The 20482-nt window shown below is 41.9% G+C and overlaps 1 protein-coding gene across 2 annotated transcripts in view; it reads right to left on the bottom strand.

The window, feature by feature from the left end:
- PIK3R1 (phosphoinositide-3-kinase regulatory subunit 1) overlaps window positions 1-20482 on the bottom strand; it is a 62442-nt gene that overhangs the window by 25047 nt on the left and 16913 nt on the right. The window contains exon 1 of one of the 2 annotated variants that reach the window (XM_080973800.1): window positions 3982-4256. The exons of the other annotated variant lie outside the window; for it this stretch is intronic. Within the exon in view, the coding sequence (XP_080829926.1) occupies window positions 3982-4123 (142 nt within the window). The 5' untranslated portion in view covers window positions 4124-4256. Of the gene's footprint in view, window positions 1-3981; window positions 4257-20482 lie in introns of those variants that run through there. 2 annotated transcript variants of the gene reach the window in all.

The raw sequence follows: 20482 nt of genomic DNA, 5'->3' as shown, positions 1-20482 counted from the left end.
ATTTTGAACCACTTATCACTACAACATGAATTTTCTCATGCAATAGTGAATAAATAATATGCACCCTTATATTTCTATAACTCTTTCACTGCAAAGGGCTCAAGTCATGTTGCATCAATGCACACTCATTTCTGAGAAACATAAATAAAAGAAAGGTCATGAACCTTATCCAGATCTGTGTCTAGCCCATGTGTGATAGCCATGCACAAGTGTTTTAGTGGATGGGAATAGCAACCATGTCACAGGAGTGCTTAGGGGGTCACTGTGCCACTATCAACTTCTTGCAAAAAAAGAAGAAGAAGAAGCAACCTTATATTGAATGCTATCCTTGCCAGCATGGCATATTTCCATGGCTAGCTAAGACAGAGTATAAGAGCAGTGATGGACCCTACTGGGTGAAAGATGGTCCAGAGTTTTGCACTGGCTGCCATAAGCAATGAAAACATGCACCCTAATATGCTGGGGATGTAATAAATGGGAAAGTTGCTGTACAGTGGTTCATGGAAAGTGCATAGTAGTTTGAAACAGGCATCCAATTTTGTGTTCATGGACACACCAAAATAGCAACTGGAGCTCTTCATTGGGGCAACCTTTTGAGAAGCCTCAACATGCCTCCCCTGGCCTTGTTTGCTTCAATTTTCAGAATAATTGATGAAGGAAGCCTGCTGGGCATGGCGACACAGAGCTCTGTACCACAGGGCACCACTGGAATGCGACCATTTATCAATGAGGCAGTATCAGAGCCACACCACTTCTGCCGCTGAGGGGGGGGGCATTCTGGTGCGCAGGTTTGCCGCTCGTCTTCCCCACCCCAGGCGGAGAAACAAAGCGAGTGGCAGCAGTTGGAGGAGCGCTCAGGCTCCTGCAGAGTTTGGCGAGAACTGGGACATGGCAGGTGTGGTAATTCTCGTTTCACCTCAGGTGGCCAAATGGGACAGGATTGCACCCTGTGCAGAATTGCACCCGTCTTCCATTCTGGGTCCTTTTGCACTGGGAAGTCCAGATGGGAGATGCAGAGGCGCCTGTGTTCATTGCTCCTCATCAAGTTCCTGAGGCCTTTCTGTCCTTAAAAGACACTTGCACCTGCTTTTCCTTGCACTGCATATACAGCACAACCAATACTCCAACTCGCTTGACCCCACCACCCACTTTTTCTGTCGCTGAAAAGGCTCTTTAAGGGCAGTATGCTTGCTTCCCTCACAACCTGTAATCTCCCTGAAAAGACAGGTGCAGCCTCCCCAGGGAAAAGGGTTCAGAATGGAGGTGCACTTGACTGGCGACAGGCACAGGGAAGCCTGTGCTGTCATCGAGTCCACATCATAGCACTTGTTTCGCCCTTCCTTTAAAGTTGCATGCAGTGGTACCTCGGGTTTCATACGCTTCAGGTTACAGATGCTTCAGGTTACAGACTCCGCTAACCCAGAAATAGTACCTCGGGTTAAGAACTTTGCTTCAGGATGAGAACAGAAATCGTGCTCGCGGCAGCAGCGGGAGGCCCCATTAGCTAAAGTGGTGATTCAGGTTAAGAACAGTTTCAAGTTAAGAACGGACCTCCAGAACGAATTAAGTACTTAACCTGAGGTACCACTGTATTTGATGAGCCTCCTCCTACTCTTTTCTTCCCCTGTCCTCCACAGGCTGCACAGATGCATGATCACATATGTCCGCACACACACACACACCCTAGTGTTCCATACAAAGCATGCGCTTGTTTCCCTGTGTCAACATGTGCTCTGCACTACTGTAGAACTCTTGGGCACTTCAAAACAGAACACAGCCGAATGTGCAAAATCTATACAACCTTCTTATAACAAAATGCAATGGAACAGAAAGCTCTGGACTTGACCAGCCGGGGGAGCTACGCACCTTCTTTCTTTTTGCCCCCCCCCCCCCCGTGATTTCTACAAGAACTATAAAAATACAGCATTTTTTAAAGGATCAGAAACTTCCTCTTAACAGTAGTTCTTTGAATATGCCACAATTACTAGGAAATCCACAGTACAAGAATCTGAAGAAGATTTCCTTGAAGTGCTCTTTGTGAAATGTGTCCGGCAGAAGAACGAACTCTGTGAAAAGAACATTCACTCCCATCCTAGCATGGTGGAGCCAGCACTAGTCCATCTCGCATTTGTCAACAAGCAATCATGTTATAAAAGTTTAGAAGAAGCTCTGCCAATTTTGGGGAAACTGATCGTTGTGAAAGATATCCATGCATAAAGCACCTTGCTGTATTTTTAAAAGTACTTGTACTTTTATACCTACATGAGTGTTCAATAACTGTGCCTTTTTCAAATGCATGCATGCATGGCCATGTATATGTCGTTTTTCTGCACAAAAATATCTGCATCGAAAATAGCTGTGCACAAAGCAGTTCTGAGGGAGGCATGCGGCAGAATGAAAAATTCAGCTCACTGCCTTCTCTCTCTTACTCCCTCTAGTGGTTTCTGTAAGGAAAGCAAATTGCATTTTCCACCCGCCCACCACAATTCCTTTGAGCCTAGTTCTCCCATCCTAGATCAGAAGTAAATTAGGAATGCTGCATCAAGTATTTTGATGTTTTAGAAGAGAGGCTTCTCTTCTCTTGTCTTATCTTTTGCAGTCAGAAAAATAGGTTGCTGCGGAGCTAGAAATGCTCTTGCAATCAACTGGGTTTGCTACATAAAATATAATTTTGAGGGCTGCAACATGCCCTATCCTATGCACATTCCCAATGGGGCTTACCCCCATGTAGACAAATCAGTTAAAACTGCCTGAAAATCTACCACTACCACCCATTAATCAGTGTTCGAAACTCCCATTGTTCTAGGCACATTTTGCGACAGGGAATTCCATGTGCGCGAGCAGTTTCTGAGACCGTGTGAAAAATGAATGTAATATTTTAGCTGCAATTCATTCATTTTCAGCTTTGTATTCCTGTTATAAAAAAGCACACCTAGACCTAGGTTTAAGGCGCCATTTAGCTCCTAGCTCTCATATCTCAGTTTCTAACACTGCCATTAATTGAGCAGCGTTTAAAACATATGTAAGCTGGAAATGGCCACTAGAACAGGTATTCTCTGTGCTCTCTCAGAAAAGAGAGTGTGACTCTCCTAAGATAATATGAAAAAGGTGGAACAGGAAAAAGAATCTAGTATGGTATATGACTACTTCCCAACTGTTTTTACATATGCAAATTTAACTGATTAATCATAGGTAAGTCAACCAATATCATAAAGTTAAAAAAGATTTATTTAATTGGGTGACAGCCCTGATTCTTTGAAGCCAAATACCACCTCACTGATTCAAACAAACTGCCAATCATAATTTTAACGAAATTAGTTAAATTCTAAATAAACTGATGGGGAGGGGAACCCCTTAACATTGTAATGTGATGAAGTGATGAGTGAGCAAAGCATATCACCAACAATCCTGACACAACGACACTCTCTTAATAGTAGTGGGTTTTGTTGCTCTTCTAGCAGTGAGCTCCTCTGTTCTGCGATGCTCATGTATAAAATTCCCATACCATTATACTGCAATTGGTACTTTCGACAGTAAACTTTCCACCTTTGGCACAAAACCGAAAATTACAGTCATTTAGGGTGTGTTTTTTTTTGTTTTTTGTTTTTTTAAAAAAAGACCTCAGGAAACAGTTGTCTGCCAAACTAAACACTTTACAACATTCTTAGAACTAAGTACCATTTTACAAGATTTACACAGAAGGAAGCCAGGTTTGTTCGTGGTACTTTAATTTTTTTTTTTTTTAAAGAAAGCTGACATGCTACAGCAACAAAACGGAATGGAAGCAAGTATTCCAGCTACCATTGCCAAAACAAGCTCTGAATATGGATTAGTGGTAACAGAGCAGAGGACTGAACATGTATCAAAAGGATTATGGCAAGAAACAAGTCCCCACCACCCCCACCCCACCCCTCTCAACACATAATTTTTCAATGGACACAGAGAAATAACGAAACTTGACAAGCAGCCTGCAATCTGTACCTGACTTCAAAACTATCTTCTGCTTTGATGTGTGCTTCACAGCACAAAGGTTTGGAGAGCCAAGTCCACTCTTAAGAATCTGGGCAACTTTGCAGATCCCTTTGCTACAATCCAGTATCAATTTTTCACTTAAAGTAATCATTTTAACGTTCACGTTAAGACCAAGTGCGCCCTTTGGGTTTTATTTTGAAGCCCGCTGCCCCCGGTGTTTAAAACTTGCCGGGGGATTGTCTTAAAAGAGCCTTCTTCCCTGGTCATTAGGCATTTATCCCAGGTTAAAAGGAGGCTTCTGATGACATGCGAGAAATGCTGGATTTTCCACTCCTTCTATTTTTACCTTGCCACCGGCCATAACCAATCAGATGAAACAGAAGCTGAGATTCCCTCCAATCCAAAAGCTCTCCCCCTCTTGTTAATAGAGACATGCCTGAACAGCATTTAGCAACAGCAACGTGTGTGAGCGGACGACACATACCTTGCAACCGAGCACTGCCAACATAGCTATGAGCTGCAAGACGAAACCAGCACACAGCTGCACTTTTTGCAGGAGTTCTCAGTAAAAAGAGATTTTCAGAGTTATTACCTGGCAAAGACCTATGGAAAGTTAAAGCTGGAAGATTGGCTCGGCAAGCCTCTGAGCCAAACCTTTCATTACTGCTAGAGGAAGCATGAAAGTGGATAGAACCAAAATTATAACCTAACCTGCCCTTTAAAATGTAATAAGATACACTATTGAAAAAGCTGGGGGGGGGGGGGAAAGGGGACACACCTCATTTACTAGAAGGTATCCAGGAGACTATGGACTAACATTACAGTTAAAATCAAAACCTGATTAATTTTACCTTTTCTTTTCTCCTAGATTTTCTCAGCCCCGGGTCCAATGAAGGCCTAATGGCTACAGCAGTTGCAAGCTGGCATAGCTCACAGCACATTTCTGCCTGCCTCCTTCAACTTCCAACACCAGCATAATGGATGGGGCTGTGGATACAATGGTGGCTGTCACCCAGCGTGGCCTGCTGTTGCCTGGTCACAGTCTGAATTGCTCTGTTGGTATTTTATGAGGCGGAGATCATAGAATCACAGAGTTGTAGAGTTGGAAAGGACCACAATGGCCATATTTTCCAAACCCCTGCAATGCAGGAATCTTCTGTCCAATGTAGGGCTCGAACTCAGGACCCCGGGATTAAGACTTTCATGCTTCACCAACTGAGCTATGTATGTAGGTGGCTGGATCCCTTTATTTATGCTCAGTGTGAGTTTCAAATGTACTCAATCACAGATTAAATCCTTGCCATGCTTTATTTTTAGTTTTTAAAAAATGCACTCAAATTATACACACTTTCTGCTAAAATGTATGTTTCATATGCTTTTCACTGCATTTCCCCTTAAATACATACTATTGCATTTTTAATTCTGTGAAGTATGCATTTTGTGCAAATATTTTGAGCAGAAATAGCACCACGAAATTCTGAGAACTGTGTAATCTGAATGACCGCTGCATTTTAATCCACATTTCACTCCTGGGGTGGAAAATTAAAACATGGACCAATGAATTTCTCTTCCTTCCTTTTCACAAGGATTGGTGTTGGTATTCTCTTATCTTTTTTAACTTTAAAACGAAGCCACAGTTTAGCGACAGAACAACGGCAGCCCAACTGCTACTGTGGGGTGCACTAGTGTAGTGTGATGTTGTGTTGTTAGCAGCACAGTGTATGAAAACAAGATGGTTGCCCCGCCATGGGGTGACCACAGAAGACCTCAAAAAACAATTAGTAAGTAATACAGTCACCCCCACCTGGATTCCAGACCACTTCTGCCCTGTCCCCCAAATGTTCAAGAACTCTCCCCCATATTTTGATTTTTCCAAGGCCTAGTGCAGAGCTTTCCAAACAGTATGTCATGACACATTAGTGCAGGCTTCCTCAACCTCGGCCCTCCAGATGTTTTTGGCCTACAACTCCCATGATCCCTAGCTAGCAGGACCAGTGGTCAGGGATGATGGGAATTGTAGTCTCAAAACATCTGGAGGGGCAAAGGTTGAGGAAGCCTGCATTAGTGTGTTGGCTGTAGTGTGTAGGTGTGTCGCGCGAATGCCGCCCACCCCCACCCCCCGCACTGCTCCTGCGGCTGGAAGTGGGTTAGTTTAATCTCCGGTTTCTAGTAAAACTGAATTACTGTGTTGCAAAATGATGCATGTCTAAAAAGTGTGTCAGCAGCATGAAAAGTTTGGAAAGCTCTGGTCTAGTGGGATAGGAGGGTTGGGTGTGCGCAGTGGTGCAACAACTGTTCATTTGGATGGCACCTGTTCCAAAGAATTGCTTTCTGAGCAACATAATGTAAATATTTATATTTGTAAAAATGATGCATTTATATTTCGCACATTATATCATTTTAAGCTGCTTTAATAAGGTGTATACGCCATCTGTGAGCACCTCCATACCCTCTAAAAGAAAATGCTGCTTTGAAACTTTAGGGAAAAGCTTGCATGGGGAAATACTGCTTACCAACAACTTACCAAAGCCTTCATCCAAAAACTTGATTATAAACTAAGTTGGACATACACTCTTAGAACAGGCTAATTCAATCCCAGCCCACTACCCAGAAAGCTCTCATTTACCAGTATTTTTAACAAAATAAAAAATGATATGCTAGAAAATGTCTTCCTCTCCCCTCTCCCTTGTTAAAGAAAAAAGAAAAGCAATCCTCAGCACAACAACGCAAGGGGTTCCTATAATACGAAACAAAAATAGATTCTGAGGGGGAAGTTAACTAGATTTAGCAACAAAACAAAACTGGCTTAGAATCACACTAACAAGATACATCTCCCCAAATTGCTGGCTCTGAGCCAACATTTTGCAATAATAGGCCTAATGGTGCTTCTTTATTAAAGTTTAATTATTATAACAAGGGCTGTAAATTGTATGTCAGCGCTCAATTTAATATGTAGCAAAGCCATGCTATCTCGTGTTAAAAGGAAGCGATATTGTCTGTGTGGGAGGGAGGAGTTTGTACATTATGTTCTATCAGATTAGGCTTTGGTAACTTTATGAATTATGAGCTGTCATCCACTTTTTCATCTGCCACAGAATATACTTCTTGGAACTGGGAACTATAAATAAGACAGCAGATGTTTTTAGTTGGCTCCAACTGGAACTCTTTAAAAAAAAATGCCTGTAGTTAAATCGTCCTGTTATATTCTACTCCCCTCTACGGGCTGCTTTTGAAGCACACACTATTTTATAAAAGCCACAACACCTTTTTCAACCTGCCTTCTGTTTAGAAATGCCATGTTCAGTGTAGAACTGTTAGTTCAAGGTGGCGACAAAACTTTAGTGGCACTGGAGTAACAGTTTAGCTTGCAAGACCCTTAGAGCTGGGAACTATCTTCTTTTTGCTTGTGCTACTGTAGAAAAACACCGTGTAAAGCAATAGTATGCTGCAGAAGTAATAATAATAATAATAATAATAATACACACTGGCATTATTTTTCCTTGTTGAACAGCAGCTATAGAAATGCATTTTCTAATTACACTAAAAACAAAGCAGGATATGGACAATATCCCCTAACTGCTTTATCTCTCTCACGCTCTTTTAGCCTGATGGCCCTAGCAGTACCTAATGTAGACTGTCTGTTAGTCCTGCTTTACAAAGGGCAGTCTTCTTTTTGAAGGAGTCCTCTGCTTTGACCTAGTCCGGTTTCAAGACAAATAACCCTAAAACAGGGGCATGGAAATTATTGCATGGACAGTAGTCTGAGCAGCCACCTGGACACAGGGTTCCCTCTCCCCCCTCCCAATGTCGAGAAGCATTGGCTTTCTATTTAAATTATAGTCCTAATTTTAAAATTGGCACCAATGCTTATAGGAAGGACCACAGGGGTCTGTGGCTCCATATAGCATTGTACACTGACTGGCAGTGGCTTTGCAGGGTTTCAGTTTGAGGACATTCTTGTCCTACCTGGAGATGGCCTGCAATTTTCTGCAAGCAAAGCAGATACTCTTGTCTTTTGTCCTCTTTTTTGGGGTGATGTGTAAGTGGTCACTGTAGCATAATTCATTTACTTATTTCATTTATAACTGGCATTTAGAACTACAGTCCTACATGTTCTCTCCAAAAGTGTTATCTTCCCTGAGGTGTAGCCTAAGAGATTGACTGGGGTTACTTTTGGCTAGTAAAATATGTAGTATCTTGCCAGTTTGGTACCCAAGTGAGACATGCAAAAGATATTTTGCCTGAACCCTGCAAAGGCCAACCTTGCCGTGACCTGTACAGTGGTACCTTGGGTTACAGACGCTTCAGGTTACAGACTCCGCTAACCCAGAATTAGTACCTCGGGTTAAGAACTTTGCCCCAGGATGAGAACAGAAATCATGTGGTGGTGGCGCTGTGGCAGCGGGAGGCCCTATTAGTTAAAGTGGTACCTCAGGTTAAGAATAGTTTCAGGTTAAGAACAGACCTCCGGAACGAATTAAGTTCTTAACTAGAGGTACCACTGTATTGCATTGTGTTAAAAATGGAACAAGTACCATGTAATGTTGGTAAATCTTTGCCAAAAGAAGAAAGAATTTTCAGTGCCTAGAGAGCAATTAACAACAACATTAACAATAACCCACCCACCCCCACAACACTTTGCCTGCAGAAGTTCCCATGTTTAACTCCAGGTATCTCATTGTATGGCTGGAAGGACTCCTGGCTGAAGCCCTGAGCTAGATGAGCAAATGGGTTTGACTCGGTATAAGGCATCTTTCTACTGTATGTTCCTAAGTTCATTAGAGATGGTCAGCACCAGTTACAGGGCCAAAGTTCTCAAAATGCTTAGAAGGGATACCATTAAGGGGAGGAAATGCAGAGCAGCAAAATCTACTGGAAACAATGTAATGTAATGTAATGTAAGAGTTAAGTGATCTTATAACTATGCGATTGCTTTGAAGTTACTCTTCACCTCAGGGTGTCAGTATTTTCCACAAAAACCTTAGATCAGTCTCCTGCACAACAGCAGGCCATTATGCTATAAGCAGCATTATGCTGCAGAGATCTCTTTTAAGTCTCTAGTTATTCCTTAATTATAGGCTAAAACTGATGCTTTAACTTTTTTTTATTAAAAAGTAATCCATGCCTTTTTTTCTAATCTGTGCAGTTCCATGAGAGCATTGCATTTATCCCTGAAGTGTTACATTATTTTGTATTTTACCTTTACCTTTTACTACATTGTAAACGGGACGCGGGCGGCGCTGTGGGTAAAACCTCAGCGCCTAGGACTTGCCGATCGCATGGTCGGCGGTTCGAATCCCCGCGGCGGGGTGCGCTCCCGTCGTTCGGTCCCAGCGCCTGCCAACCTAGCAGTTCGAAAGCACCCCCGGGTGCAAGTAGATAAATAGGGACCGCTTACCAGTGGGAAGGTAAATGGCGTTCCGTGTGCTGCGCTGGCTCGCCAGATGCAGCTTGTCATGCTGGCCACGTGACCTGGAAGTGTCTGCGGACAGCGCTGGCTCCCGGCCTATAGAGTGAGATGAGCGCACAACCCTAGAGTCTGGCAAGACTGGCCCGTACGGGCAGGGGTACCTTTACCTTTACCTTTTTTTGTCCAGAAATTAAACAGGTTTTGACTAATCATGTGAGTAGGGGAACAGAAATGGATTTTAATCGATTTATTTTATATAGTATTCTTTAACAGATTGGCTCATTACCACTTATATTGTCCAAAGTGGGCTTCTATATGAAGAGTTGAAGTCTTATCACCCATTCAAGCAAAAAGAGGCAAGATTCATAATGGTAGCTTCAGATTATCAGAAAACATTGAGGAAACTTGACTGTAAACATTTATTGTCAATGTACGCATTTGTTCTTGGGTTCCTACTGTGTATCCATTTTGTTTGTACTATTAAGCCATTTAGCTCCCTATTTTATTTCTCATACAAGGGAGATGAAGCAAATACCTTTCTTCCAAATTAGCACCTCATATTTAGAAGATGAAATGTTGTGTGTGTGCCTAATTTAATGACATAATGAAGAATTTATTCCACACAGAAAATTGGGTAGGTCACCAACCATGCACATAAGCATATGCTGTATGTATTTGTGACAATGTCTGGTTTTATTTCATATTGGCACTCTGACAACAAGCTGTCACTCGTAACAGGAGTTAACACCGTGACATTTCACACTGCTCTGCAAATTCATTTGTCATCTGTTAAGATACCTATGACAAGTTTTGGCAATCATTTTATAGTGAGCTATTTTCAGTCTGGTTTCATTTTTTAAAAGGACAGCTTTGTTTACATCGAAATGATTGAAATCACATAAGCAGGGTGGAGAAACAGTGGTCCTCAATATGTTGCTGAACTACAACTGCTATCATTTCTGAGCACTAGCCACAGCTGGCTAGGACTGAGGGCAGCTGTAGCTCACCACCATTTGGAGGGGCTTAGGTTACCAACAGGGGACAGGGACTAATTCATATAATTGATTTAATGCAGGTTTCTTGCTTGCAGTTATATCAAGAAAACCACCCCTTGCCCGTCTGTGAACACCTAACTATCTGGAATTTCAAAATTCTGCCAGTAGGAAAGCTCATCTCTTTTCTAACACAAAAACTAAAGCTGCCAGTATTTAACAATCCCAAGATTTCTAGTATCAGCAAACAGTCCCTTGCATGTTCTGTTTACACAGCATCATACAATATGGCACTATGCCAGACCCACAAGGAAGCCCATGCAATACAGACAGGAGATGTTTAGGGCAGAATGCTCAATGAGGACTTTTTCATTACATAAAGCAGCCCTACTTGTACGGAGAACTTAAGATCTACGTATTTGAATTCTGGTAAACAGGAAATGGGGTGTGTGTGTGTGTGTGTGTGAGAGAGAGAGAGAGAGAGAGAGAGAGAGTGCTGTGTCTAAACTAGGTCTAGTAACCTTTTCTTCTAATAGGCCAGTGCACTTATTCCTAAAATAACTGAAGGCCACACTGCCCACAGCACCTGAGCATGTACTTTGCACACGATTTTTTATTACACTGAATCCACACAGGCAGTTAGAACAAGTTGTACCCTAATTAGCCTTTCCCTTGAATCTTACAGCAATGTACAAACATATGCACCAATTAAAGCTGCTTAAAATTGCGCTGATGTGGCAATTAATCTATTGCGCCTCATATTGCATTGCTGCAGAAAGAGAAGTAACCCTCGGGGAGTGGATCTTATTTTCTTGTCCACCACATTCCCCCCCCCCCCGTTACCCGCATGCTTTTTTAAAGATACTTAACATTGCAGGCCTCTCCATGTCTACGCATAAGTAAGATCCACTGAGTTCATGGGACTTACTCTCAGGTAAGGGCATCTAGGATTTCAGCCAGTCACTTCCCTTATACTGGATGCCCTGGTACTGCTTTCTATCTCTCTAGCATAACAGGCATACTGTGTAAATAGCTATCTTAATTATCTGTAGGAAAGGGTTTACAGTTCGTCTTGTGCAAGCAGTGCTGTCATCAGAGACCCACACAAAATAACCTGAACACACTGAATGTGCTCTGATAATGGTGGTGGTCTCTGAGCTAGTGCTGGGAGTCACTTGCTGTAGGGCAGATGCCAACAATGGATAGAGACAGGATCCTCTTTCCCCCCACTCAATGGGCTACCATTAAAGGGCAGTTAGATTGTGCCTTAACTGGTCACTTTCAGAGAGCTTTTCAAATTAGGCAATGTGCACAGATTGCCCCCTGCTGCCATAAAGCAACAGAAAACTCACTTGTGCATTTTAGTCATCAGTTTCCCTGCTACGGAGTGACCACAATGGGACTGCAGCACGGAACTGGGTCAAATGTGCTGTCACGGCCAAACTAAGCATATGCTTAAACACATATCATCTTTGGTCCCATATAGGTGGCATCTGAATTAGGACAAATATTATGTAGGCTATCTGGTTTATCGTATTTTGTTTTCCAGTTACCCTGTATGCACATATATTCAAACCTATCATAGCAGCATCCAAACACATGATAAAAGCATAGCTTGAAACCAAAAGGCAGGAAGGGGGACCCATAATGTTGTGAATTGCCCTGATTATTCTGAGAACCTCCCTGAGATCTATGGGTATAGGGTAGTATACAAATTTAACAGCAACAACACCAGCAGCAGCTTTGCACTGCATGATAACTGGATAGTGAGACCAGCAAATCTAGCTATTCTGTTACTATCAGCATTCTTTATTTTCAAAGCTGCTCAAATACTTAAGAAACATCGAGAACAAAATGCCTGTGCTTTCTAAAAGTTTGAAGAGAAAGGTATTCCAGATCTTCTCAACATATTTGACTTAAACGTGTTTTGTTTTGTTTTTTTAAAAAAGCCACACACACACACACACACACACACACACACACACATATCACATATGCCCAAATCGTGAAGGAATATAATCTTGAGCCCAGTACAATAAATTGGAACCACATTTAATCCTACTTTCCTCCAGTAACATTATAGTTTCCTTACACTATAAACACACCCTACCTCAACATTTGGGCTCTCTGCCCTCCCCCACCCCCAGTATGCTGTAATCTTGCCAGCAGACAAGCTTTGCTTTTAATAAGTTGATCTGCCAACTTAAACAGCAGTCTCCTAAGGCAATCAAATAATGAAACACATGCGCAAGTGCTTGCATGTAATCTGTCAGAGGTTTACTCACCCCGACACAAATGGTTTCCTCAATATTAGCTGTTATATAAATGTACATTCACAACCCTTAGGTACTCAAAAAGCACACATATGTTCCATCAATCTCTCATTTACCACTCTTCCTTCTCCTCTTCGTTCCTTCCCCTCTTCACTTTTTTTAAGTTTCATGATTTAGCAGAGAGAGAAAGAGATAGAAAAGTCAAAGTAGAGAACCTTGTACAGAACCTGTACATAGACAGGAATCCAAAGAGAAATAAGACTTCTATCAAAAAAGGCAACAGATGACGTCAGTAGGGGATGGTAGAGTAGACAGAGGGAGGCAACTGTTCCTCCATGAGCTCCCCAGCTGTTGTTCCCCTCTGTTGCCACACGGTCTGTTCTGGGGCCCCTAACTCTGGTGCAGTGGAAGATGTTACCCTTCACCAGTGCTAAAATGAGATTCAATTGCCAGTCCACTTGGGTTCAGAATGTGGGATGGAGGTGAGGCATTACTTTGTGCTTCACCTCAGGCAGCAAAATGTCTTGGGCGGTTTCTTACTGTTAAGAACTGATTTGTTGCTTTGTCTCTTCTTCCCTTAGAAACCAAAATAGTGAAATAAATAAATAAAACCTTAATTTGCTGTTTCTGTGGAAGAAATTTCCCATACTGAAGAAACAAGCTGTTCCAACTTTAGAAGAGTTCTTCCACAGTAAATGTGCAGTGAGAAAAATATAAAACAGTCCCTCAAGTTCTTCACAGGTTAAGAGGGGATATAATCCATTCCAGCTCCTTGCTACATGTACCAGTATAATACTGTATAGGCATCTGCAAATGCACATTTACTGTCTTTATATATGCATTTATTTACTGGTCTGGGCCTTTAAAGTCCTACATGTCCTAGTATTTAAAGGGCTGCTTTCACCCATAGAAACCTGCTCACCAATTTCTTGGTGCTCTTGTCTAAGCAAGTAGCTTCTGGAGAGAGGGACCTCTTCCATGATAGCACCCAAATTATAGAACTCCCTCCCAAGAAATATTTGGCTTGTGCTTTCTTAGGTGCTGGTGCCTTCGGTGTCTGTCCAAGTCTTCAATCATTCAGAGGTGATTTCACGTGACATTTCTCTACTCATGCTCTGGAAGCTGCCAAGCGCATAAAGCTGCTTTCGCGCGAGTTAAATGTGTACAAGTTGTGATCCTACGGTCAGGAGCTCATCCTACATTCGAGTAGGACCCTGGTAGAGACACATGCCCGACTGGCATGTTCTCTCCCTCCTGGTCGTTCATTCGGGAGCTTTAAAAGCTTTCTTCAGCCCGAACATCACAGAGACCAATGCCAACAGACACCGGCACACTTAGGGATCCACAGAGTCTTCACAGCTTGCATAACAGACCTCAGCAACTCAGCATTTTGGCTAATCTACTTTATTTACATACAAACACACACGGAGCACTGCAACATGGCTCCCTTTCTCTCTAGCATCAGACAGCAAAAAAAAAAAAAAAGGACAATAGTCCCACTTCACGGAACACAGTAACACAAACATCCTGTCTCCATCACTTCCCACTCTGTGGAGTCAAAACGTACACCGTCATGTGATAGACAAAAATCCCATGACTGCAATCATGGAGCAGGAATTCTAACACCTACTGCATTCTAACAGTGTTCTTAGATGGAATCTCCCAAAGGTTTGGGATAAACTTTTGTTTTAGATAAAACAAAGTATTTCTTCGTGCACCACATAGTCAAACTCGGGAATGTGTTCTCCCAGGAAGCAGTGATGACTGCCAAGTTGGATGGCTTTAAGCAAATTCATGGAGAAGAGCGCTTTCAATGGCTACTAGCCATGATGGCTATGCTCTTTGTCCACTGTTGGAGGCAGCAATACTTCCAAATACTAGTTGCTAGAAATCAGGAAGGTGGAGGTGGAGGGGGGTGTTTCTTGTGCCGATATTCTACTCCCTGGTTTCCTACAGCTATCTGGTTGGCCACTGTGAGAACAGGTGTTGGACTGAATGGGCCATTGGCCTGATCCTGAAGGCTGTTCTTATGGCTATAGTGCAACCCCACAGTACTTTCTCAGACAAGATTCCCAGGTTAAACAGGCAATCCCGGATAATCTTCGTTGGTCTGATCCTATTTTCACTCACGTTAATGAGGGATTTGGCTGACGACCTTGGTAGGAGGAAGATGACAGCTTGCTCTTTCCTGTCTTACTCTGAACAAATATGGAATATTTGAGAACAAAAAGAAAGTTAAACACAACCTTAGCAAAAAAAATATTAAAATGTTGTTTTTAAAGCATTTTAGTGGTAGCTATTTACAAAAAAGATAATTCAACCTTGCAGATTAAAAGGGGCAACATGTGCTTTTATTCTGTCCTGATACAAACAGTCAATGAGAAATGCTGAACATCAGGCAAATAACACAAACTAAAAAAAAAAGTTAATTGGTTCCTTCTCTTACCTAAATATATAAAAAAAAACTCTAGTTGTGAGTTTTGGAGGAAACATCTGGAGAAAACCCTAGACCAGCCTATAACTGCCTTCCCCCTCTGGTGCTTGTGGGGAGAGTTGCAGCAACGTATGTTGGCAAGAATGCTCAAACATCATAGATATTTACACTATCAATTTGGGTCTTTTTTTTTTTACTTCAGTCATTCAAATGGTGGGCATTTAACTTTAACAAACAGCTTATGAAGGAACCTTCATTATGGCCAAGCTCACAAAAGTTATGAACTTGTCTCCCACTCCATAAAAAGAGGGGGGGGGAATGCCATCTCTCCTAAATTGCAAAATCTTCCCTGCCCAGACGCCTGGAGGCAATTCTTCATCACCAGAGGCAAATAGAAAAGTGGCTATTTACAAATCTGGGAGCTGCCAAGAGGCAGTCAGGGTGGAGGCAGTAAGGAGAGCGTGCCAGTAACCGCTGAGAAGTGATGATGGGACCCTGAGTGTCTCAGTCAGCACTATGCAAGCATATAGTTGTCAACCACCTAGGATTCTCCAGTGATGCCAGCAATACACACTGTGGGTTCCTAGCAATTGCACACTTACATAGTGCTGACTGAGACATCCCCTGAAGTGACCTCCACCTGATTGTTAGGCACAAGATCATGCCTTCTCTCTCAAAGTAGCCCGCAGTGCAGACACAATTCTGACCAGCAAACAGCCTTATTTGCTGAAAGCTGTCTGGAGTGGTCAAACCAGTCTGTAACCATTTAAAATCAAGGGTGCATTCACTGGAAAGTGCTTTTGAGAAATTAGTGAGGACAACTGTCAGTTTATTAACAACAAGGGGTCTTAAAAAGCCCATGGCATGTGTTGTAGCTATTACCATCTCACTGGGTAGAGGCCCCAAAATTATTATGCCCCATTAGAATTCATTTCTGGACCACAAATAATTAATAGTAAAGATTTTTGTTAGCATCAGCACAAAAATATATCCCAGAGAGGAAACTGCAAAAATACAGAACTGGTGGCAGTTAAGGGTGGTTTTTTTAAAAGCTTGTTTTTTCCTTTCTTTTTTTACCATCACTTTGCAGCATCAGTGCACTTGAGGAGGCCCCTTCCTGGATGAACTGAGGTCCTTTAAAATCTAGATATCTGATTTAAAAACAAGTAGCTCTTGTTATGTACCATTGTATGACTGAATATGCATTCCTCAACACTTTCTCCCACTAACAAGCAAGACTCTGAAGCCCACAGAGAGGTCAAGTCTCAGAACTGGATTATGCTAGGAAAAGCCCTCAATAATGCTTTTCATAAAAATGCTTATGCAGGCTAATTATCAGCTAAATTATTCCGGATTTGGAACAGCCGACTGGATTTGAATTGGCAAGAACTCTAAATCTGTTCTATAGTCCATGTTCAAAAGCTTAAAATCAAACAGCAACCATTTCTGAAGCTTCTCTCTCTCAAGAGTAGAAGTAATCATAATTTATAAAGCAAAGATTAGGCCCCCCCCCTTTAAAAAAAGACATGTAGTCATGTTTGCTGTGGCATTCTGTGGCAATAAATTCCATAATTATTGAGGGAAGTTTAGCTTACTTTTATTTGTCCTGAATTTGTGACTGATCAATTCCACTGTATCACTCTTCTGTTCTAGTGTTTGGAGAGAGAGTATTTTCTCTCTCTCATAATTCTCGCCACACTTTTCATAATGATGAGTTATCTTCTTCTTCTTTTGCCCCCTAAACTCAGCAGCTGGAACTTCTCAAGCCTTCCTTCATAGGTGATGGTCCACATCCATCCCTTCATTCTTTTCTCTCTCACACACACACAATCGGTTTTCTTCACAATCAGCAGATGCTGTCAGTGAGCTTTTTGCTATGAACCAAGGATCTCATGAACAATTTCAACCAACTTGGACACCATCAGCATCTATGTGCAATCAGGAACTTTTGTCTCACGATGCACCACTTTGAATGTGCTTAGGCTGAAGTTGATATGAAGCTGCACAGCCATAATGTCTAGAAATATCTCTTTGCCGTCTGCTTCAGTGTTGGGTTAAAAGCATGAGCAGACCCCAGTTTAAATATTAGCTCAGCCACAAACTTGGTAAGTGGCCTTCAATACAGTTTCTCAAGTCTAAGCATCTCTTCTCATCTGTAGTATGTGGAAGAATAATATTGGCCTGCCTTGTTGGATTTTTGTTGTTGCAAGGACTGCTAAGATTAAGTATTCAAGTGACTGTTTAAAACTGAAGATTTACAGCCTGATACGCAACACTGACAGGAAGCTCTTAATCCATTCCTGGCCCTGTCTGGAATTCACATGTTGTCATTGCTCGCTCACAGTTGAGACCAGGATGCAAGCCCCGCTTCTCTGAGTATCAGTTTCTCTTTCAACAAAAGACAAAAGCACATGTATGGGGATAGCTCTGAGCTGTAGTAATCAGCACCCTGCTTTCTTACACAAAGGAAGAGCAGTCATTCATTCACTTGGGGAGTCCAATTCTATGTCTCTTGCTGCTGGTCAGCGAAGAGTCTTCCCCTTGCTCCAGCAAGTTTAATCAGACTGCTAGACCCCTCAGTACTGTTCTCACTACTAACCGTTACAGCAAGGCATGCAAGTAAAAAAGAGAGACCAGTTTTGACTACGAATTACATGAGCCACAGATGCAAGATAATGAGTTGGGTTTTGCTGCATTTACAGTGCAGGGCAATTATGACTAAATCTCTGCTTGTAACAGAAAGCAATTGCAAACTGTGTCGTTCACCTGCTCACCATTCATCATGAGATGTCCTATGATGTTCAGTTTAGCAGGCAAGCAGCTGTGTGAGCTTCTGTACTCACTGCGGCAGTGATTACTTTTGCCTCCAGTGACTTGCACTTTGAGAAAGCAGCATTGTGGGGTTTGCAGCTGGGAGACTCAGATTCAAGAACTGTCTTAGGGCCCACTCTGGGTTTTATCCTGAGAAATGCAGTTACAGCCCCACAGATAATAGCGAGTGCAGCGGAGGGACTATCAGCAGAAGATCAGCAAGTTGAAGGGGTCAGTTCCCATCCACCTGCTTATTCTTCTCTGTAAATGCTGCCCCCTGTATTGGGATGATGAAGGATTTCCTGCCTTTGCATTGTGAAGGAAAGCTCACATTCCCATATACAGTGGTACCTTGGGTTAAGTACTTAATTCGTTCCGGAGGTCCGTTCTTAACCTGAAACTGTTCTTAACCTGAAGCACCACTTTAGCTAATGGGGCCTCCTGCTGCTGCCGCGCCGCCAGAGTACAATTTCTGTTCTCATCCTGAAGCAAAGTTCTTAACCTGAAGCACTATTTCTGGGTTAGCGGAGTCTGTAACTTGAAGCATATGTAACCTGAAGCGTATGTAACCCGAGGTACCACTGTAATGTCTACCTTGGCTCCTTAAGCCACATTATAACTTCAAGTGAGCCACACCAAAGTCACATCCCTGTGTAAAACACAGCTAAATTTTACTACAAATTTCTAAACCCCTTAGGCTTATCTAAGCTTGGCTCCTCCTCTATTCCTCATTCCATTTCATTCTAAGATCAGCCATGACTAGCCTCCTAATATTTGTATGTAATACATTCAGCGATGGGGTGGAAATTTTTCCACTACTATATTTTTCCGTGGAAATTTTTCCATTTCTAAAATGCGTATGCCAGAAAATTGATTAGTAACACAATGAAAGGATACTATACTATGCAATACTAGTCAAATTACACAGCTCCTGAACTTTCAAGTGAGTCATTCCTATATGCATATATGGTGGTACCTTGGTTCTCAAAGTTAATCTGTTCCAGGAATCTGTTCGACTCCTGAAACCGTTCAAAAACCAAGGTGTAGCTTCTGATTGGCTGCAGGAGCTTCCTGAACTCAAGCGGAAGCCGTGTCGAACATTCAGCTTCCAAAAAACGTTTGCAAACCGGAACACTTACTTCCAGGTTTGCGGCATTCGGGAGCCGATTTGTTTGACAACTAAGCCGTTCGAGAACCAAGGTACCACTGTACAACAAAGCTAAACACACTGATTTCTAAGCATGCTAAAATTGGCCTAACAAGTTTTTGGTCCCTTCATTCCTTTCCTTAGCCAGTTTCTTGAGCTGTGTGTTAAAATATTTACAAGCATTCAGAAAAGAATAATTTCCCAGTAAAGCTTTGAACGAAGCATTTAGTCAACACTAAGGCTGTCGTTCTATTAACATGTGCTGCTGAGTGTAAGGTCAATGGGACTTATTTCTGAGTAGACATATACTGCAGTGCAGGTGTGGTTTACTGACTTTTCAGCAATCAACCACACAGTTCAATTCAAATACTTCTTAGGGGAAAAAACCTGTGATATGTATGCAGCGTATTAAATCCCAATGTTGCACTTTGCTTTTAAAGTTTTGTTTGCTAAATAAATGCAAGTCAAACAAACATGCTAACCAACTCCAATCTATTCAGGGCATCAGAAAGTTTGCTGGAAACTCCATTCACTGGATCCGTTCAGACAACAAAAAGGCACAGACAGAAGAGCTCTTGGTCTCTGTCACAGCTGCGGAATTCCCCTCCCCTTGGACGCAAGCCAAAAAAACTAAGCATATTTTTTAGAAGCACTGTAAGACCTTTGTCTGGGCTGGCTTCTGGGGTCAGGGTTTAGTCAACATAAGTTTTTTAAAAAAAATAAAATTAAAATATGTTGTGTTTTATTTGATTTTATGCATTGTTATATAGTGCACTATCTTTGCTACAGGACAGGATGAGAATTTAAAGAATTAGGACATGGCATTTGAATCTTTCTGTTTTGAAATAAAAATTAAAAGCTGGCTGGATTTAATAAAGCAAACCCAACCACTCCTTCAGTACTGTCAGTATAATGCCACAGAATGCATAAGCCATAACCACTGCTAAATACTTAAAGTGCAACACAAATGCCCTTTTCATTCCAGGCTATTAAAATAAGGTAATTCCTCAGATTTCAGCCTTCAGACTGATTTCATGGTAATTCATCATGGACACAAGATTTTAAGCAAGATACACATGCAGAAAGTTTTATGGCCAGCTGCGCTGCAGACATCTGCGTTCTTTCACAAGAAACTGTGTATCTGTAAATGGCATTAAGAAAAGATTTAAGGGGGCGTGGTGGTACAGAATTAATCATTTCTTGGCAAGAAATTAGCAGCTGCAAATGACCACGTTTTGCAAAAAAAAACAAGTCTTCCTTTATATAAGTAAACCCCAAGTGAAAGACTGCTAAACCTATAGACTGTGTCAGCAATGCACATTAGATTAGATTATATTTAAATAAGATGTCTGTCTTGGGGACACACACACGAAGACTGGATTCCATTTTGTTACTTTCAATCAATCAATTACTTGTGTGAAATATTTTTGGGATTATGAGTAT

Source organism: Podarcis pityusensis (genome assembly GCF_964106645.2).
Source record: "Podarcis pityusensis genome assembly, chromosome: 11".
NCBI lineage: Eukaryota > Metazoa > Chordata > Lepidosauria > Squamata > Lacertidae > Podarcis > Podarcis pityusensis.
This window is presented reverse-complemented; position numbering and strand designations above follow the sequence as displayed.